At 52.7% G+C, this 23,519-nt stretch overlaps 1 protein-coding gene across 1 annotated transcript in view; it reads right to left on the reverse strand.

Annotated features, from left to right (window-relative positions):
- Positions 1-23,519, reverse strand: part of BRD4 (bromodomain containing 4) — a 117,961-nt gene that overhangs the window by 17,439 nt on the left and 77,003 nt on the right. The window contains exons 13-16 of the mRNA XM_059872049.1: positions 18,181-18,233; positions 14,720-15,059; positions 11,196-11,828; positions 4,507-4,619 (exon numbers count right to left, since the gene is read on the reverse strand). Coding sequence (XP_059728032.1) covers positions 4,507-4,619; positions 11,196-11,828; positions 14,720-15,059; positions 18,181-18,233 — 1,139 coding nt within the window. The remainder of the gene's footprint in view (positions 1-4,506; positions 4,620-11,195; positions 11,829-14,719; positions 15,060-18,180; positions 18,234-23,519) is intronic.

Raw genomic sequence — 23,519 nt, forward strand, 5'->3', positions numbered from 1 at the left:
ACCCTAAACCCGACTCTGACACCGCTCGCAGCTCCTGCAGGAATCTGGGATCAGGATCCCTCCTAAATCCCACCTTAATCCTGAGCCTGACCCTAAACCCGACTCTGACACCGCTCGCAGCTCCTGCCATGGGAATCTGGGATCAGGATCTGTCCTAAATCCCAGCTTAATCCTGAGCCTGACCCTAAACCCGACTCTGACACCGCTCGCAGCTCCTGCCATGGGAATCTGGGATCAGGATCTCTCCTAAATCCCACCTTAATCCTGAGCCTGACCCTAAACCCGACTCTGACACCGCTCGCAGCTCCTGCAGGAATCTGGGATCAGGATCTGTCCTAAATCCCGGCTTAATCCTGAGCCTGACCCTAAACCCGGCTCTGACACCGCTCGCAGTTCCTGCCATGGGAATCTGGGATCAGGATCCCTCCTAAATCCCGGCTTAATCCTGAGCCTGACCCTAAACCCGACTCTGACACCGCTCGCAGCTCCTGCCATGGGAATCTGGGATCAGGATCCATCCTAAATCCCAGCTTAATCCTGAGCCTGACCCTAAACCCGACTCTGACACCGCTCGCAGCTCCTGCCATGGGAATCTGGGATCAGGATCCCTCCTAAATCCCACCTTAATCCTGAGCCTGACCCTAAACCCGACTCTGACACCGCTCGCAGCTCCTGCAGGAATCTGGGATCAGGATCTGTCCTAAATCCCACCTTAATCCTGAGCCTGACCCTAAACCCGACTCTGACACCGCTCGCAGCTCCTGCAGGAATCTGGGATCAGGATCCCTCCTAAATCCCACCTTAATCCTGAGCCTGACCCTAAACCCAACTCTGACACCGCTCGCAGCTCCTGCCATGGGAATCTGGGATCAGGATCCCTCCTAAATCCCACCTTAATCCTGAGCCTGACCCTAAACCCGACTCTGACACCGCTCGCAGCTCCTGCAGGAATCTGGGATCAGGATCCCTCCTAAATCCCACCTTAATCCTGAGCCTGACCCTAAACCCGGCTCTGACACCGCTCGCAGCTCCTGCCATGGGAATCTGGGATCAGGATCCCTCCTAAATCCCAGCTTAATCCTGAGCCTGACCCTAAACCCGACTCTGACACCGCTCGCAGCTCCTGCAGGAATCTGGGATCAGGATCTGTCCTAAATCCCACCTTAATCCTGAGCCTGACCCTAAACCTGACTCTGGCACCGCTCGCAGCTCCTGCAGGAATCTGGGATCAGGATCCCTCCTAAATCCCGGCTTAATCCTGAGCCTGACCCTAAACCAGACTCTGACACCGCTCGCAGCTCCTGCAGGAATCTGGGATCAGGATCCCTCCTAAATCCCGGCTTAATCCTGAGCCTGACCCTAAACCCGACTCTGACACCGCTCGCAGCTCCTGCAGGAATCTGGGATCAGGATCCCTCCTAAATCCCACCTTAATCCTGAGCCTGACCCTAAACCCGGCTCTGACACCGCTCGCAGCTCCTGCCATGGGAATCTGGGATCAGGATCTGTCCTAAATCCCAGCTTAATCCTGAGCCTGACCCTAAACCCGACTCTGACACCGCTCGCAGCTCCTGCCATGGGAATCTGGGATCAGGATCCCTCCTAAATCCCAGCTTAATCCTGAGCCTGACCCTAAACCCGACTCTGACACCGCTCGCAGCTCCTGCCATGGGAATCTGGGATCAGGATCCATCCTAAATCCCACCTTAATCCTGAGCCTGACCCTAAACCCGACTCTGACACCGCTCGCAGCTCCTGCAGGAATCTGGGATCAGGATCCATCCTAAATCCCACCTTAATCCTGAGCCTGACCCTAAACCCGACTCTGGCACCGCTCGCAGCTCCTGCCATGGGAATCTGGGATCAGGATCCATCCTAAATCCCGGCTTAATCCTGAGCCTGACCCTAAACCCGACTCTGACACCGCTCGCAGCTCCTGCCATGGGAATCTGGGATCAGGATCCATCCTAAATCCCAGCTTAATCCTGAGCCTGACCCTAAACCCGACTCTGACACCGCTCGCAGCTCCTGCCATGGGAATCTGGGATCAGGATCTGTCCTAAATCCCAGCTTAATCCTGAGCCTGACCCTAAACCCGACTCTGACACCGCTCGCAGCTCCTGCCATGGGAATCTGGGATCAGGATCCCTCCTAAATCCCACCTTAATCCTGAGCCTGACCCTAAACCCGACTCTGACACCGCTCGCAGCTCCTGCAGGAATCTGGGATCAGGATCCATCCTAAATCCCACCTTAATCCTGAGCCTGACCCTAAACCCGACTCTGACACCGCTCGCAGCTCCTGCAGGAATCTGGGATCAGGATCCATCCCAAAATCCCAAACCCGATCCTGATCTTGACCCCAATCCTGCCCCTGACCCCGCTCGCAATTCCTGTGGAATTCCCCTTTTTTTCCCAAATCCCCAAATCCCTTTTTTTCACCTGATCCCAAAATCCTGGGGCTTTTTGGGTATCTGGATTTGGGACCTGATCCAAAATTCTCAAACTCCCCTTTTCTCACCTGACCCCAAACCCCAAATCCCATTTTTTCACCTGACCCTGAACTCCCGTTTTTTCACCTGACCCCAAATCCCAAACCCTAAATCCCAAATCCCAAACTCCAAGCTCCCGTTTTTTCACCTGACCCAAACCCCAAACAGCAGATCCCAAACCCCAAACCTGCTGTTTTTCACCTTGCCCGACCCCAAACCCGTTGTTTTTCACCTGCCCTGACCCCAAACCCACAGTTTTTCACCTGACCCCAAACCCCAAACCCGCTGTTTTTCACCTGCCCTGACCCCAAACCCCAAACCTGCTGTTTTTCACCTTGCCTGACCCCAAACCCGTTGTTTTTCACCTGACCCCAAACCCCAAACCCCAAACCCGCTGTTTCTCACCTGCCCTGACCCCAAACCCCAAATCCCAAAGCCGCTATTTTTCACCTGACCCCAAACCCCAAACCCCAAACCCGCTGTTTTTCACCTGACCCCAAACCCCAAACCCGCTGTTTTTCACCTTGCCCGACCCCAAACCCGTTGTTTTTCACCTTGCCCGACCCCAAACCCCAAACCCGCAGTTTTTCACCTGACCCCAAACCCCAAACCCGCAGTTTTTCACCTGACCCCAAACCCCAAACCCGCAGTTTTTCACCTTGCCCGACCCCAAACCCCAAACCCGCTGTTTTTCACCTGCCCCAACCCCAAACCCGCAGTTTTTCACCTTGCCCAACCCCAAACCCGCAGTTTTTCACCTTGCCCGACCCCAAACCCGCTGTTTTTCACCTGACCCCAAACCCCAAACCCGCAGTTTTTCACCTGCCCTGACCCCAAACCCCAAACCCCAAACCCGCAGTTTTTCACCTGCCCTGACCCCAAACCCCAAACCCGCAGTTTTTCACCTTGCCCAACCCCAAACCCGCTGTTTTTCACCTTGCCTGACCCCAAACCCCAAACCCGCAGTTTTTCACCTTCCCTGACCCCAAACCCGCTGTTTTTCACCTTGCCTGACCCCAAACCCCAAACCCGCAGTTTTTCACCTTGCCCGACCCCAAACCCGCTGTTTTTCACCATGCCCCAAACCCCAAACCCGCTGTTTGTTTTTCACCTTCCCAAACCCCAAACCCGTTGTTTTTCACCTTCCCTGACCCCAAACCCCAAACCCGCTGTTTTTCACCTTCCCTGACCCCAAACCCCAAACCCATTGTTTTTCACCTGCCCCAAACCCCAAACCCCAAACCCGCTGTTTCTCACCTGCCCGACCCCAAACCAGCTGTTTCTCACCTGCCCTGACCCCAAACCCGCTGTTTTTCACCTGACCCCAAACCCCAAACCCGCTGTTTTTCACCTTGCCCGACCCCAAACCTGCAGTGTTTCACCTTCCCCGACCCCAAACCCACTGTTTTTCACCTTCCCTGACCCCAAACCCGCAGTGTTTCACCTGACCCCAAACCCCAAACCCCAAACCCGCAGTTTTTCACTTGCCCCAACCCCAAACCCCAAACCCGCTGTTTTTCACCTGACCCCAAACCCCAAACCCGCTGTTTTTCACCTTGCCCGACCCCAAACCCCAAACCCGCAGTTTTTCACCTGACCCCAAACCCTAAACCCGTTGTTTCTCACCTGACCCCAAACCCCAAACCCCAAACCCGCTGTTTTTCACCTGCCCCGACCCCAAACCCGTTGTTTTTCACCTGCCCTGACCCCAAACCCCACACCCCAAACCCGCAGTTTTTCACCTTGCCCGACCCCAAACCCGCTGTTTTTCACCTGACCCCAAACCCCAAACCCCAAACCCGCTGTTTTTCACCTTCCCTGACCCCAAACCCGCAGTTTTTCACCTTGCCCGACCCCAAACCCGTTGTTTTTCACCTTCCCTGACCCCAAACCCCAAACCTGCAGTTTTTCACCTGACCCCAAACCCCAAACCCCAAACCTGCTGTTTTTCACCTTGCCCGACCCCAAACCCGTTGTTTTTCACCTTGCCCGACCCCAAACCCGTTGTTTTTCACCTGTTTTTTTGGCTGGATGTTTTGCTGAGGGGGCGACTGAGGCACGAGGCCCTGGAACGGCGGCATCTGTGGGGAAGGCATCATGAGGGGGGAGGGGGCTTCCCGCAGGTGACCTGCAACAGGTGGGCACCGGTCAGTCGCCGTCACCGGCACCGACCCCGAAAAATCCCAGCATGGCCCCAAAGAAACCCAAAATGGCCTTGAGGAACATCGGGGGTTCCTCAGAGAACCTCAAGATGTTCTTGAGAGACATCAAGATCCCCCAACACCTGGAGATCCCCAACACCTGGAAAGTCTCAATATCTGGAGATGCCTCGACACCTGGAGACCCTCAACACCTGGAGACCCTCAACACCTGGAGATTCCCAACACCTGGAGATCTTCAACACCTGGAGATCCCTCAACACCTGGAGATTCCCAACACCTGGAGATCTTCAACACCTGGAGATCCCTCAACACCTGGAGATCCTCCAACACTTGGAGATTCCCAGCACCTGGAAAGCCCTAACACCTGGAGATTCCCAACACCTGGAGATCCCCAACACCTGGAGATCTTCAACACCTGGAGATCTTCAACACCTGGAGATTCCCAACACCTGGAGACCCTCAACACCTGGAGATCCCCAACACCTGGAGATCCCCAACACCTGGAAAGTCTCAATATCTGGAGATGCCTCAACACCTGGAGACCCTCAACACCTGGAGATCTTCAACACCTGGAGATCCCTCAACACCTGGAGATCCTCCAAAACTTGGAGATTCCCAACACCTGGAAAGCCCTAACACCTGGAGATTCCCAACACCTGGAGACCCTCAACACCTGGAAACCCTCAACACCTGGAGATCCCCAACACCTGGAGACCCTCCAACACCTGGAAACCCTCAACACCTGGAGATCCTCAACACCTGGAGATCCTCCAACACCTGGAAAGTCTCAACATCTGGAGATCCCTCAACACCTGGAGATCCCTCAATACCTCGAGATCCTCCAACACTTGGAGACCCTCAACACCTGGAAACCCTCAACTCATGGAGATTCCCAACACCTGGAAATCTTCAACACCTGGAGATTCCCAACACCTGAAGATCTTCAACACCTGGAGATCCTCAACACCCGGAAAGCCTCAATACCTGGAGATCCTCAACACCTGGGAACCCTTAACACCTGGAGATCCTCAACACCTGGAGATCCTCAACACCTGAAAACCCTCAACTCCTGGAGATCCTCAACACCTGGAGATCTCGGAACACCTGGAGATCCTCCAACACTGGAAACCCTCGACACCTGGAGATTCTAAACACCTGAGATCCTCAACACTTGGAGAACTCAAAACCTGGAGACCCTCAACACCTGGAGATCTCGGAACACCTGGAGATCCTCCAACATTTAGAGACCCTCAACACCTGGAGATCCACAACACATGGAGATCCCTAAAACCTGGAGATCCCAAAACACTTGGAGATTCCTCAACACCTGGAGATCCTCAACACCCTCAAACTTCTAGAGCTCCCTGATGAGCCAAGCCCTTGCCAGGTGATTCCACCACACCCTTCCTATCCATCCATCCATCCCTCCACCCATCCATCCATCCATCATCCATCCATCATCCATCATCCATCCATCATCCATCCATCCATCCATCCATCCATCCATCCATCCATCCATCCCTCCACCCATCCATCCATCCATCATCCATCCATCATCCATCATCCATCCATCATCCATCCATCCATCATCCATCATCCATCCATCATCCATCATCCATCCATCCATCCATCCATCATCCATCCATCCATCATCCATCCATCATCCATCCATCATCCATCCATCCATCATCCATCCATCCATCCATCCATCATCCATCCATCATCCATCCATCCATCCATCATCCATCCATCCATCCATCCATCCATCCATCCATCCATCATCCATCCATCCATCCATCCATCATCCATCCATCCATCCATCCATCCATCCACCCATCATCCATCATCCATCCATCATCCATCCATCCATCATCCATCCATCCATCCATCCATCATCCATCCATCATCCATCCATCCATCATCCATCCATCCATCCATCCATCCATCCATCATCCATCCATCATCCATCATCCACCCATCCATCCATCCATCATCCATCCATCATCCATCCATCCATCCATCCATCATCCATCCATCCATCATCCATCCATCCATCCATCCATCCATCCATCATCCATCCATCCATCATCCATCATCCATCCATCCATCCATCATCCATCATCCATCCATCCATCCATCCATCCATCCATCCATCCATCCATCCATCATCCATCCATCCATCCATCATCCATCATCCATCCATCCATCCATCCATCCATCCATCCATCCATCATCCATCATCCATCCATCCATCCATCCATCATCCATCCATCCATCATCCATCCATCCATCCATCATCCATCCATCCATCCATCCATCCATCCATCCATCATCCATCCATCATCCATCCATCCATCCATCCATCATCCATCCATCCATCATCCATCCATCCATCCATCCATCCATCCATCCATCATCCATCCATCATCCATCCATCCATCATCCATCATCCATCCATCATCCATCCATCCATCATCCATCCATCCATCCATCCATCATCCATCATCCATCCATCCATCATCCATCCATCATCCATCATCCATCCATCCATCCATCCATCATCCATCCATCCATCATCCATCATCCATCCATCCATCATCCATCATCCATCCATCATCCATCCATCCATCATCCATCATCCATCCATCATCCATCCATCCATCCATCATCCATCCATCCATCATCCACCCATCCATCATCCATCCATCATCCATCCATCCATCCATCATCCATCATCCATCCATCATCCATCCATCCATCCATCATCCATCCATCCATCATCCATCCATCCATCATCCATCATCCATCCATCCATCATCCATCCATCCATCCATCCATCATCCATCCATCCATCCATCCATCCATCATCCATCCATCCATCCATCCATCATCCATCCATCCATCCATCATCCATCCATCATCCATCATCCATCCATCCATCCATCCATCATCCATCCATCCATCCATCCATCATCCATCCATCATCCATCCATCCATCCATCATCCATCATCCATCATCCATCCATCCATCCATCATCCATCCATCCATCCATCATCCATCCATCATCCATCCATCATCCATCCATCCATCATCCATCATCCATCCATCCATCCATCATCCATCCATCATCCATCCATCATCCATCATCCATCCATCATCCATCATCCATCCATCATCCATCCATCATCCATCCATCATCCATCCATCCATCCATCATCCATCCATCATCCATCCATCCATCATCCATCCATCCATCATCCATCATCCATCCATCCATCCATCATCCATCCATCCATCATCCATCCATCCATCCATCATCCATCCATCCATCCATCCATCCATCCATCCATCATCCATCCATCATCCATCCATCCATCCATCCATCCATCATCCATCCATCCATCCATCCATCCATCCATCATCCATCCATCCATCCATCCATCATCCATCCATCCATCCATCCATCATCCATCCATCATCCATCCATCATCCATCCATCCATCCATCATCCATCCATCCATCCATCCATCCATCCATCATCCATCCATCCATCATCCATCCATCCATCCATCCATCCATCCATCATCCATCATCCATCCATCATCCATCATCCATCCATCATCCATCATCCATCCATCATCCATCATCCATCATCCATCCATCATCCATCCATCCATCCATCCATCCATCCATCATCCATCCATCCATCATCCATCCATCATCCATCATCCATCATCCATCCATCATCCATCATCCATCCATCATCCATCATCCATCCATCATCCATCATCCATCATCCATCCATCATCCATCCATCCATCCATCCATCCATCCATCATCCATCCATCCATCCATCATCCATCCATCCATCCATCATCCATCCATCCATCCATCATCCACCCATCCATCATCCATCCATCATCCATCCATCCATCCATCATCCATCATCCATCATCCATCCATCCATCATCCATCCATCCATCCATCATCCATCCATCCATCCATCCATCATCCATCATCCATCCATCCATCATCCATCCATCCATCCATCCATCCATCATCCATCCATCCATCATCCATCCATCATCCATCCATCCATTCATCCATCCATCCATCCATCCATCCATCATCCATCCATCCATCATCCATCCATCATCGATCATCCATCCATCCATCCATCCATCATCCATCATCCATCCATCATCCATCATCCATCATCCATCCATCCATCATCCATCCATCCATCCATCATCCATCCATCATCCATCATCCATCCATCATCCATCATCCATCCATCCATCCATCATCCATCCATCCATCATCCATCCATCCATCCATCCATCCATCATCCATCCATCATCCATCCATCCATCATCCATCCATCATCCATCCATCATCCATCCATCCATCCATCATCCATCATCCATCATCCATCCATCCATCATCCATCCATCCATCCATCATCCATCCATCCATCCATCCATCATCCATCATCCATCCATCCATCCATCCATCCATCATCCATCCATCCATCATCCATCCATCCATCCATCCATCATCCATCCATCCATCCATCCATCCATCCATCATCCATCCATCCATCCATCCATCCATCATCCATCCATCCATCATCCATCATCCATCCATCCATGCATCATCCATCATCCATCATCCATCATCCATCCATCATCCATCCATCCATCATCCATCCATCATCCATCCATCCATCCATCCATCCATCCTTCCATCCATCCATCCATCCATCCATCATCCATCCCCCATCCATCCATCCATCATCCATCCATCCATCCATCCATCCATCCATCATCCATCCATCCATCCATCCATCCATCCATCCATCCATCATCCATCCATCCATCCATCCATCCATCCATCCATCCATCATCCATCCATCCATCCATCCATCCATCATCCATCCATCATCCATCATCCATCATCCATCCATCCCTCCATCCATGCATCATCCATCATCCATCCATCCATCCATCCATCCATCCATCCATCCATCCATCCATCCATCCATCATCCATCATCCATCCATCATCCATCCATCCATCATCCATCATCCATCCATCCATCCATCCATCATCCATCATCCATCCATCCATCATCCATCCATCCATCCATCCATCATCCATCCATCCATCCATCCATCCATCATCCATCCATCATCCATGCATCATCCATCATCCATCCATCATCCATCCATCCATCATCCATCCATCCATCCATCCATCCATCATCCATCCATCCATCATCCATCCATCCATCCATCATCCATCCATCCATCCATCCATCCATCCATCATCCATCCATCATCCATCATCCATCCATCATCCATCATCCATCCATCATCCATCCATCCATCATCCATCATCCATCCATCCATCCATCCATCCATCCATCATCCATCCATCATCCATCCATCCATCCATCCATCCATCCATCATCCATCCATCCATCCATCCATCCATCCATCATCCATCATCCATCATCCATCCATCATCCATCCATCATCCATCCATCCATCCATCCATCATCCATCATCCATCCATCATCCATCATCCATCCATCCATCCATCCATCATCCATCCATCCATCCATCCATCATCCATCCATCCATCATCCATCCATCCATCCATCCATCATCCATCCATCCATCCATCCATCATCCATCATCCATCCATCCATCCATCCATCATCCATCCATCCATCCATCCATCATCCATCATCCATCCATCATCCATCCATCCATCCATCATCCATCCATCATCCATCATCCATCCATCCATCCATCCATCATCCATCCATCCATCCATCATCCATCCATCATCCATCCATCCATCATCCATCATCCATCCATCCATGCATCATCCATCATCCATCCATCATCCATCATCCATCCATCATCCATCCATCCATCCATCCATCCATCCATCCATCCATCCATCATCCATCCATCATCCATCCATCATCCATCCATCCATCCATCCATCCATCCATCCATCCATCATCCATCCATCATCCATCCATCCATCATCCATCCATCCATCATCCATCCATCCATCCATCCATCATCCATCCATCCATCCATCATCCATCATCCATCCATCCATCATCCATCCATCCATCCATCCATCCATCCATCATCCATCCATCCATCCATCATCCATCCATCCATCATCCATCCATCCATCATCCATCCATCCATCCATCCATCATCCATCCATCATCCATCCATCATCCATCCATCCATCATCCATCCATCCATCCATCCATCATCCATCCATCATCCATCCATCCATCCATCATCCATCCATCCATCCATCATCCATCCATCATCCATCCATCCATCCATCCATCCATCCATCCATCATCCATCCATCCATCATCCATCCATCATCCATCCATCATCCATCCATCCATCCATCCATCCATCCATCCATCCATCCATCCATCCGTCCATCCCCCACCCATCCCTCCCCCCCGTGTCCGTCTGTCCGTCCCGGCCGCGGCTCACCGGTGCCGTAGGGGTCGGCTTTGTGGTGCCGCGGTGACGGGTGGTGCTGGATGACCTGCTGCGCTTTGGCCGGCGCCGTTTGCGGCTGCGGCGGCGCCGCCTGCGCCTGCTGCGGCTGCTGCTGCTGCTGCTGCTGCGGCGGCGCCGGCGGCTGCGCCAGGTGCGACGGGAAGGGCAGGGGCTGCAGGTGCAGCGGGCGCGGCGGCGGCGGCGGCTGCAGCGGCTGCACCGCGGGATGCGCCGGCGGCGGCGGCAGCGCCGGGGGAGGCGGCGGCGGCTGCGGCGCCGGCTGCGACTGGACCTTCACTGAAGGGAGAAGCGGAGTCTGCGGCTGCACTTTCTGCAGCTGCTGCAGGTACAGCTGCATCTGGCTGGCGCTCAGGGGGAGGTTGTGGTGCGGCGGCGGCGGCACCGGCGGCGGCACCGGCGGCGGCACCGGCGGCGGCGGCGGCTCCTCGTCCTCCAGCAGCACCTGCGGCGGCTGCGGCAGCGGCGGCTGCGGGAGCAGCGGCTGCGGCTGCGGCGGCGGCGGCAGCGCCGGGGACACGGCCGGCGGCCGCGGCGGCTTCGGGGGCAGCGCCGCCGCCCGGTTGCTGGGCCTCGAGGGCTGCTGAGGCAGAGCGTTGTGCAAAGCTGCGGAGGAAGGACACGCAGGAGGTCAGGAGAACTTCCAGGCCATGGTCCTTCAGCCCCACACCCACCCTGGGGTGTCCTAGAGAGGACACGGTGGTGGGACCAGGAGAACTTCCAGGCCATGGTCCTTCAGCCCCACACCCACCCTGGGGTGTCCTAGAGAGGACACGGTGGTGGGACCAGGAGAACTTCCAGGCCGTGGTCCTTCAGCCCCACCCAACACTGTTCTCTTCTGGGATGTCCCAGGAAGGACACCATGGTGGGACCAGGAGAACTTCCAGGGGATGGTCCGTCACCTCCCAGTCCCACCCCATCATCTTCCAGAAGGAACCAACCCCACCCACCACCACCCTCCTCCTCCGAGATGCTGGGACACCCCAACAAGAGCCATGACGGCCACCAAGACCCAGGAACCTCCCTCTGCCCTCTCTATCATCATCCTCTTCTTTTTGGGACATCCCCCCAAGCCCACGGAGGACAACAAGACCCAAGACCCTCCTTTTCCCCACCCACCACCATCCTCATCCTCTTGGGCCACCTCCAAGCCCCAGGTGGACACCAAGACCTGAGAACCTCCTTTTCCCCTCTCTATCACCCTCCTCATCCTCCTTGGCCAACCCCCAAGCCCCAGGTGGACACCAAGACCTAAGAACCTCCCTTTCCCCTGTCTTCCACCATGTTCTTCCTCTTGAGCCACCCCCCAAGCCCCAGGTGGACACCAAGACCCAAGAACCTCCTTTTCCCCACCCAGCACCACCCTCATCCTTGTGGGCCACCCTCCAAGCCCCAGGTGGACACCAAGACCTGAGAACCTTCCTTTTCCCCTCTCTATTACCCTCCTCATCCTCTTGGGCCACCCCCCAAGTCCCAGGTGGACACCAAGAGTGAAGAACCTCCCTTTCTCCACTCAGCGCCACCCTCATCCTCCTTGGCCACCCCCCAAGCCCCAGGTGGACACCAAGACCTGACACCCTCCTTTTCCCCACCCACCACCACCCTCATCCTCCTGGGCCACTCCCCAAGTCCCAGGTGGACACCAAGACCCGAGACCCTCCTTTTTCCCACCACCCTCATCCTCTTGGGCCACCCCCCAAGCCCCAGGTGGACACCAAGACCTGAGACCCTCCTTTTTCCCACCACCCTCATCCTCTTGGGCCACCCCCCAAACCCCAGGTGGACACTAAGACCTAAGAACTTCCTTTTCCCCACCCACCACCACCCTCATCCTCTTGGGCCACCTCCAAGCCCCAGGTGGACACCAAGACCCAAGAACCTCCTTTTCCCCACCCACCACCATGTTCTTCCTCTTGGGCCACCCCTCAAGCCCCAGGTGGACACCAAGACCTAAAACCCTCCCTTTTCCCACCATCCTCATCCTCTTCCTCCTGGGCCACCCTCCAAGCCCACGGTGGACACCAAGACCCAAGAACCTCCTTTTGCCCACCCACCACCACCCTCATCCTCTTGGGCCACTCCCCAAGCCCCAGGTGGACACCAAGAGTGAAGAACCTCCCTTTCCCCACCCACCACCACTTTCATCCTCTTGGGCCACTTCCCAAGCCCCAGGTGGACACCAAGACCTGAGACCCTCCTTTTCCCCACCCACCACCATGTTCTTCCTCTTGGGCCACCCCTCAAACCCCAGGTGGACACCAAGACCTAAGAACCTCCCTTTCCCCTGTCTTCCACCATGTTCTTCCTCTTGGGCCACGCCCCAAGCCCCAGGTGGACACCAAGAGTGAAGAACTTCCTTTTCCCCACCCACCACCACCCTCATCCTCTTGGGCCACTCCCCAAGCCCCAGGTGGACACCAAGACCCAAGACTCTCCTTTTCCCCTGTCTACCACCACCTCATCCTCTTGAGCCATTCCAAGAAGACCACGGTGGACACCAAGACCCAAGAACCTCCCTTTTCCCCACCCACCTCTATGTTCTTCCTCTTGGACCATCCCAACGAGACCACAGTGGTCACCAAGACCCAAGAACCTCTCTCTTTCCCCATTCACTCCCTTCTAGAAGATGCCAATCCCACCCACCACCATGTTCTTCCCCTTGGGCCACCCCCCAAGCCCCAGGTGGACACCAAGACCTGAGACCCTCCCCTTCCCCACCTACCACCACCCTCATCCTCTTGGGCCACCCCCCAAGCCCCAGGTAGACACCAAGACCTGAAACCCTCCCTTTTCCCACCATCCTCATCCTCTCCCTCTTGGGCCACCCCCCAAGCCCCAGGTGGACAGCAAGAGTGAAGAACCTCCTTTTCCCCACCCACCACCACCCTCATCCTCTTGGGCCACCCCCCAAGCCCCAGGTGGACACCAAGACCCTCCTTTTCCCCACCCACCACCATGTTCTTCCTCTTGGGCCACCTCCAAGCCCCAGGTGGACACCAAGACCTGAGACCCTCCTTTTCCCCTCTCTATCACCCTCCTCATCCTCTTGGGCCACCCCCCAAGCCCCAGGTGGACACCAAGAGTGAAGAACTTCCTTCTCACCACCCACCACCACCCTCATCCTCCTGGGCCACTCCCCAAGCCCAAAGTGGACAACAAGACCTGAGACCCTCCCCTTCCCCACCCACCACCACCCTCATCCTCTTGGGCCACCTCCAAGCCCCAGGTGGACACCAAGACCTGAGAACCTCCTTTTCCGCACCCACCACCCTCCTCATCCTCTTGGGCCACCCCCAAGCCCCAGGTGGACACCAAGACCTAAGAACCTCCCTTTCCCCTGTCTTCCACCATGTTCTTCCTCTTGGGCCACCCCTCAAGCCCCAGGTGGACACCAAGACCTGAGACCCTCCCCTTCCCCACCCACCACCACCCTCATCCTCCTGGGCCACCCCCAAGCCCCAGGTGTCCTCCCAGCAGCCCCAGGTGTCCCGTCTCACCTGGAGGAGACACCACGTGCTGGTTGAGGTGGGGGGGGGTGCTGTGCTCGGGCGCCGGGGGCAGGTGGGGCGGGGGCAGCTCGGGCTGGGGCAGGTGCAGGATGGGTTGCCCAAAGTGGGCCATGGTGTCGAACATGGCGCCCGGCAAGGGGTGCTCCAGGACGGGCACCTGCGCGGGGACGAAGGGCGGCGGCGGCGGCGGCGACGCCTTCAGGGGGGCGGCGGGCGGCGGGACGGGCTGCGGCGGCGCCGGCGGCTGCAGCGCCGGCGGGACGGGCTGCGGCGGCGCAGGAGGGGGCTGCGGCGGCGCCGGCGCCGCTGGGTGGTGGTGGTGGTGGTGCTGCGGGAGAGGGAGGGGTTAGAAAGGGAGGAGAGGGTCTGGTGGGGTGGGGGAAAGGGGGTCTGGGGGTGGTGGGGCATCCACGCGGTCCGGGGGGACGGCAAAATTGGTCAGCGCCGAAATTTTGGGGGTCAAAATGGTCTCTTGGGGCATCTAAAGGTGGGTTTGGGGGTCAAAATGGTCTCTTGGGGCATCTAAAGGTGGGTTTGGGCACAAAAATGGTCTCTTGGGGCATCTAAAGGTGGTTCTGGACACCGAAATGGTCTCTTGGGTCGTCTAAAGGTGGGTTTGGGGGTCAAAATGGTGTTTTGGTGGTCAAAATGATCTCTTGGGTCACCTAAAGGTGGGTTTGGGCACCAAAATGGTCTCTTGGGGCATCTAAAGGTGGGATTGGGCACCAAAATGGTCTCTTGGGGCATCTAAAGGTGGGTTTGGACACCAAAATGATCTCTTGGGTAATCAAAACGTGGTTTTGGATGTGAAAATGGTTTTTTGGTGGTCAAAATGGTCTCTTGGGTCACCTAAAGGTGGGTTTGGGCACCAAAATGGTCTCTTGGGGCATCTAAAGGTGGGATTGGGCACCAAAATGGTCTCTTGGGGCATCTAAAGGTGGGATTGGGCACCAAAATGGTCTCTTGGGGCATCTAAAGGTGGGATTGGGCACCAAAATGGTCTCTTGGGGCATCTAAAGGTGGGTTTGGGGGTCAAAATGATCTATTGGGTCGTCTAAAGGTGGGTTTGGATGTGAAAATGGTTTTTTGGTGGTCAAAATGATCTCTTGGGTCACCTAAAGGTGGGTTTGGGGGTCAAAAGGAACTCTTGGGTCATCTAAAGGTGGGTTTGGACACCAAAATGATTTCTTGGGTCATCTAAAGGTGGGTTTGGACACCAAAATGGTCTCTTGGGTTGTCTAAAGGTGGTTTTGGATGTGAAAATGGTTTTTTGGTGGTCAAAATGGTCTCTTGGGTCACCTAAAGGTGGGTTTGGGCACCAAAATGGTCTCTTGGGGCATCTAAAGGTGGGTTTGGGCACCAAAATGGTTTCTTGGGGCATCTAAAGGTGGGTTTGGGCACCAAAATGGTGTTTTGGGTCATCTAAAGGTGGGTTTGGGCACAAAAATGGTCTCTTGGGGCATCTAAAGGTGGGTTTGGATGTGAAAATGGTTTTTTGGTGGTCAAAATGGTCTCTTGGGTCACCTAAAGGTGGGTTTGGGCACCAAAATGGTCTCTTGGGTCATCTAAAGGTGCTTTTGGACACCAAAATGGTCTCTTGGGTCGCCTAAAGGTGGTTTTTGGCACCAAAATGGTGTTTTGGTCATCAAAATGATCTCTTGGGTCATCTAAAGGTGCTTTTGGACACCAAAATGGTCTCTTGGGTCATTTAAAGGTGGGTTTGGGCACCAAAAATGGTGCCAAAATGGTCTCTTGGGTCATCTAAATGTGGTTTTTGACACCAAAATGATCTCTTGGGTCATCAAAAATGGCTTTTGGTCATTGAAATGACCCATCTAATCCCAATCCATGGATCTCATCCAAACCCATGGATCCTACCCAAACCAAATTAATGGATCCAACCTCAACCCACGGATCCCATCCCAATCCCAACCCATGGATCCCATCCCAATCCCAACCCATGGATCCCATCCCGATCCCAACCCATGGATCCCATCCCGATCCCAACCCATGGATCCCATCCCGATCCAAACCCATGGATCCCATCCCGATCCCAATCCATGGATCCCATCCCGATCCCAATCCATGGATCCCATCCCGATCCCAACCCATGGATCCCATCCCAATCCCAACCCATGGATCCCATCCCGATCCCAACCCATGGATCTCATCCCAATCCCAACCCATGGATCCCATCCCAACCCATGGATCCAACCCCAACCCATGGATCTCATCCCAACCCATGGATCCCATCCCAACCCATGGATCCCAACCCAACCCATGGATCCCATCCCAACCCATGGATCCCATCCCAACCCATGGATCCCAACCCAACCCATGGATCCCATCCCAACCCATGGATCCCATCCCAACCTATGGATCCCATCCCAACCCATGGATCCCATCCCAACTCATGGATCCAACCCGTGGCTCCAACCCCCATCCATGGATCCAACCCCAACCCACGGATCCAACCCCAACCCATGGATCCCACCCCAACCCATGGATCCCATCCCAACCCATGGATCCCATCCCAACTCATGGATCCAACCCATGGCTCCAACCCCCATCCATGGATCACGTCCCAACCCATGGATCCCATCCCAACCCATGGATCCAACCCCAACCCATGGATCCCATCCCAACCCATGGATCCCATCCCAACCCATGGATCACGTCCCAACCCATGGATCCAACCCAACCCATGGATCCCATCCCAACTCATGGATCCAACCCGTGGCTCCAACCCCCATCCATGGATCCAACCCCAACCCACGGATCCAACCCCAACCCATGGATCCCATCCCAACCCATGGATCCAACCCAACCCATGGATCCCATCCCAACTCATGGATCCAACCCGTGGCTCCAACCCCCATCCATGGATCCAACCCCAACCCACGGATCCAACCCCAACCCATGGATCCCATCCCAACCCATGGATCCCATCCCAACCCATGGATCCCATCCCAACCCATGGATCCAACCCAACCCATGGATCCCATCCCAACCCATGGATCCCATCCCAACCCATGGATCCAACCCCAACCCACGGATCCCATCCCAACCCATGGATCCCATCCCAACCCATGGATCCAACCCCAACCCATGGATCCCATCCCAACCAACGGATCCCATCCCAACCCATGGATCCAATCCCAACCCATGGATCCCATCCCAACCCATGGATCCCATCCCAACCCATGGATCCAACCCCAATCCATGGATCCCATCCCAACCCATGGATCCAACCCCAATCCATGGATCCCATCCCAACCCATGGATCCAACCCCAACCCATGGATCCCACCCCAACCCATGGATCCCATCCCAACCCATGGATCCCATTCCAACCAATGGATCCAATCCCAACCCATGGATCCCATCCCAACCCATGGATCCCATCCCAACCCACGGATCCAGTCCCATGGATCCCAATCCCATTCCTACCTTTTTCTGCTCCCGCCCCGAGTGCCCTTTCTTCTTCAACTTCGGCGCCATTTCTGCCAAAAAAACGGGAAAAGAAAAAGAATTAATTTGGGAACGGCTCCGGACGACCCGACAGCACCGACGGGGAACGGGGTGGGAATTCCCCAGGGATGGAGCTGGAATTCCCCAGGGATGGAGCTGGAATTCCCCAGGGATGGAGCTGGAATTCCCCAGGGATGGAGCTGGAATTCCCCAGGGATGGAGCTGGAATTCCCCAGGGATGGAGCAGGAATTCCCCAGGGATTTCCGGGATCGGGGATTTCGTCGCCAAAAAAAAGGAGGGAAAATTGTTGGAAAAAGATCCAATGGCCAAGAAAATCCATGGATTCCACGGGATCGGATATCCTGGGAATGTCGCTGCTCCAGAGGGAGAACCTTGGCAAATTCCATCGTTGGATCCCAGCTGGAGATTCCAAGGATTCCAACCCAAGGATGATCCCAAATCCCATCGCCGGTGTTGGATCCCATTTGGAATCGTGAGATCCAAAAAGAAATTCTAAGGATTCCAACCCAAGGATGATCCCAAATCCCAACGCCGGTGTTGGATCCCATTTGGAATCGTGAGATCCAAAAAGAAATTCTAAGGATTCCAACCCAAGGATGATCCCAAATCCCAACGCCGGTGTTGGATCCCAGTCGGAATTGCGAGGTCCAGAAGACTCCAAGGATTCCAACCCAAGGATGATCCCAAATCCCATCACTGGTTGTTGGTCCCAGTTGGAATCACATTCCCAGAAGGAGATTCCAAGGATTCCAACCCAAGGATGATCCCAAATCCCATCGCCGGTGTTGGATCCCAGTTGGAACTGAGAGTTCCAGAAGAAGATTCCAAGGATTCCAACCCAAGGATGATCCCAAATCCCATCGCCGGTGTTGGATCCCAGTTGGAATTGTGAGTTCCAGAAGGAGATTCCAAGGATTCCAACCCAAGGATGATCCCAAATCCCATCGCCGGTGTTGGATCCCAGTTGGAATCGTGAGATCCAGAAGAAGATTCCAAGGATTCCAACCCAAGGATGATCCCAAATCCCATCGCCGGTGTTGGATCCCAGTTGGAATCATGAGGTCCAGAAGGAGATTCCAAGGATTCCAACCAAGGATGATCCCAAATCCCATCGCCGGTTGTTGGTCCCAGTTGGAATCACATTCCCAGAAGGAGACTCCAAGGATTCCAACCCAAGGATGATCCCAAATCCCATCGCCGGTTGTTGGATGCCAGCTGGAATCATGAGTTCCAGCAGGAGATTCCAAGGATTCCAACCCAAGGATGACCCCAAATCCCATCGCCGGTGTTGGATCCCAGTCAGAACTGTGAGGTCCAGAAGATTCCAAGGATTCCAACCCAAAGATGATCCCGAATCCCATCGCCGGTTATTGGATCCCAGTTGGAATCGTGAGGTCCAGAAGAAGATTCCAAGGATTCCAACCCAAGGATGACCCCAAATCCCATCGCTGGTTGTTGGTCCCAGTTGGAATCACATTCCCAGCAGGATCATCCCGGATTTTGGAGATCCCAACGATGACCTCAACCTTCACCTCCATTTTTCGCATCCCAGTTGGAATTGTGAGGTCCAGAAGGGTCATCCTGGATTCTGGAGATCCCAACCCAAGGATGATCCCAAACTCCATCGCTGATTATGGATCCCAGCTGGAATTTCCTGCTCCAGAGGAGATTCCAAGGACTTCAACCCAAGGCTGATCCCAACGTCCATCTCCGATTTTGGGTCCCAGTCAGAACTCTGAAATTCCATGGAGATCACCTGGAGATCCCAACCCAGGGAAGATCCCAACTTCCATCGCTGATTTTGGGTCCCAGCTGGGATCCTGTTCCCAGAAGGATCATCCTGGACTCTGGAGATCCCAAAGACGATCCCGACCTTCCTCGCCAACTGGAATCTTCTAGTCCAGAAGGATCACCCTGGATTCTGGAGATCCCAACCCAGGGATGATCCCAAATTTCGCCACCGATTTTGGATCCCAGCTGGAATTTCCTGGTCCAGAGAAGATTCCAAGGACTTCAACCCAAGGCTGATCCCAACGTCCATCACCGATTTTGGGTCCCAGTTGGAATCGCGAGGTTCCACGGAGATCACCTGGAGATCCTGGAGATCCCAACCCAGGGATGATCCCAACGTCCATCACCGACTTTGGGTCCCAGTTGGAATCGTGAGGTCCAGAAGGAAATTCCAAGGATGATCCCAAACTCCATCACAAGTTGATGGGTTCCACTGGAATCGTGAGGTTCCACAGAGATCACCTGGAGATCCTGGAGATCCCAACCCAAGGCTGATCCCAAACTCCATCACCGATTTTGGATCCCAGCTGGAATTTCCTGCTCCAGAGAAGATTCCAAGGACTTCAACCCAAGGCTGATCCCAAACTCCATCACCGATTTCGGGTCCCAGTCGGAATCGTGAGGTTCCACGGAGATCACCTGGAGATCCTGGAGATCCCAACCCAGGGATGATCCCAAACTCATCTCCAATTCTGGGTCCCAGTCGGAATCGCGAGGTTCCACGGAGATCACCTGGAGATCCTGGAGATCCCAACCCAAGGCTGATCCCAAACTCCATCACCGATTTTGGATCCCAGCTGGAATTTCCTGGTCCAGAGAAGATTCCAAGGACTTCAACCCAAGGCTGATCCCAAACTCATCTCTGATTTTGGATCCCAGTTGGAATCGTGAGGTTCCATGGAGATCACCTGGAGATCCCAACCCAAGGCTGATCCCAAACTCCATCACCGATTTTGGGTCCCAGCTGGAACTTCCTGCTCCAGAGAAGATTCCAAGGACTTCAACCCAAGGCTGATCCCAAACTCATCTCCGATTTTGGGTCCCAGTCGGAATCGTGAGGTTCCATGGAGATCACCTGGAGATCCCAACCCAAGGCTGATCCCAAACTCCATCACCGACTTTGGGTCCCAGCTGGAATTTCCTGCTCCAGAGGAGATTCCAAGGACTTCAACCCAAGGCTGATCCCAAACTTCCTCCCGGGCTGTCGGATCCGAGGCGGAACCGCGATCCCAGGTGGATCCTCCCGGATTTTGGAGATCCCAACCCCACCCACGGATGAACCTTCAACCCCGAATCCACGGGGACAAAATCCAGGATGGACGGAGAAGTCACCTCCAGGTGATTTTGGGGCAGAAATGTCAAATTTACAGGATTTTCCCCAAATTTCCCCCAAAATCCTGATTTCATTCCCACCCAACCAGCGAAACGCCGACGGACGGAGCCAAATTTCCACATCCTGGGGTGAAACTCCATGAAAAAAATTGAATTTTTGGAGTTTTTATTATTTCCCAAACATCCAAGGGATCCAATTTTCCAAGTTTTTGAGGGAGTGAGGAATTGGCGCTTCCAAGGCTGAGAAATTTTGGGAAAAGGAACGTAAAAATCAACGGATTTGGGGAAAATATTTGGGGCAGGTCAAAGTTTTCTGGGGGAAAAAAAAATCTGGATTTGGTGGTTTGGGGTGAAATTCATCCCAAAAAATGATTTTTCCTGGTTTTCTGCTTCCAACCTCCACTTTTTTGGGAAAAATTCAAGCTCTGGATTTGGGATGAGCCCAATTTTGGCAGATTTGATGGAGAATCAGGCAAAAATCAAGAAAAAAACCCCAAAAAATTAGGATTTAAAGGATAAATCCAAGGAAAAATTCAACACCAAATCCCTGGATTTTCCCATTCTTAAGTCAGGCTTAAAAATTCCAACAAGACCTTTTAACCTCATCCCAAAATCCCCAAATTTATGGGAAACTCCTTGAAATTGTTCTAAAAAAAAATCCTGAAAATATTCCAAGATTCCTAATTCTGGATTTATCCCGGAAAAATTCTGGAAAATCGCCACCAGAACCTGGAATTTTTTGGGATTATTTTATTTTATTTGGGATTTTTGCTCTTTTTAGGGGGAGATTTTTGGGGTTTTTTTTCTCTTTTTTTGGGGGGATTTTTTCTCCTTTTTTGGGGATTTTTTTGGATTTCTGCTCCCTCTCCACAATTTTCCCTCCTCTGGAATTCAATCCCAAATATTTCCATGGAATTTTCCAACACTGGAGCCACCAAACCTTTCCCATTTCCTGGAGTTAAGCCCGGCTCAAACTCGGATTTTGGGATGGGACCAAATCCCAAACCCACGGTGGGGACGGGTGCAAGGAAAGGGGGGAATGAGGAAAAATTGGGATAAGAACCAAGAAAATCTGGGATTGTAACCAGGAAAATCTGGGATTAAACCCAGGAAAATTTGAGAGAAGAACCAGGGAAATTTGGGATGAAACCCAGGAAAATTGGGATAATAAACAGGAAAATTTGGGATAAAACCCAGGAAAATCTGGGATAGCAACAAGGAAAAACTGGGATAATAACCAGGAAAATCTGGGATAATAACCACTAAAAATTGGGTTAATAACCAGGAAAATGTGGGATAAATCCAGGAAATTTTGGGATAACAATCAGGAAAAATCCACATAATAACCAGGAAAAATCTAGATAATAAACAGGAAAATTTGGGATCAATCCAGGAAAATTTGGGATAAAACCCAGGAAAATCTGGGATTGTAACCAGGAAAATCTGGGATAAAACCAGGAAAATTGGGGATAAAACCCAGGAAAATTTGGGATAAAACCCAGGAAAATTTGGGATAAAAACCAGGAAAATTTGGAATAAAATCCAGGGAAATTTGGGAGAATAACAGGAAAATTGGGGATAAAACCCAGGAAAATTGGGATAATAAACAGGAAAATTTGGGATAAAAACCAGGGAAATTTGGGATTGTAACCAGGAAAATTTGGGATAAAACCCAGGGAAATTGGGGATAAAACCCAGGAAAATTTGGGATAAAACCAAGGAAAATTTGGGATAAAACCAGGAAAATTTGGGATGAAACCCAGGGGAAAATCTGGGATAAAACCAAGGAAAATTTGGGATGAAACCCAGGAAAATCTGGGATTGTAACCAGGAAAATTTGGGATAAAACCAGGAAAATTTGGGATGAAACCCAGGCCAAATCCGGATTTTCTCCCGAGGGAGGCGCAGGGAGCGACGCCGGGGACTCGGATTTCCAAATTCCCTCCAAATCCAATTTTCCCTCCAGATCCCAAATTTTTAATCTGGAAAATCCCAGCCCTTCCATTTTTTAACCCTAAAATCCCAATTTCCCCAATTTTTTAATCCACAGAATCCCGCTGCCTCCATTTTTCCTTCCCAAAATTTCCTTTTTCCCAGAAAATCCCACTTCCACCAATCTTTTATCCATAAATTCCCATTTTTTCCATAAAGCCCCTCCAAATTTTTAGCCATA

The sequence above is a fragment of the Haemorhous mexicanus genome, chromosome 34, assembly GCF_027477595.1.
Source record: "Haemorhous mexicanus isolate bHaeMex1 chromosome 34, bHaeMex1.pri, whole genome shotgun sequence".
NCBI classification, from domain to species: domain Eukaryota; kingdom Metazoa; phylum Chordata; class Aves; order Passeriformes; family Fringillidae; genus Haemorhous; species Haemorhous mexicanus.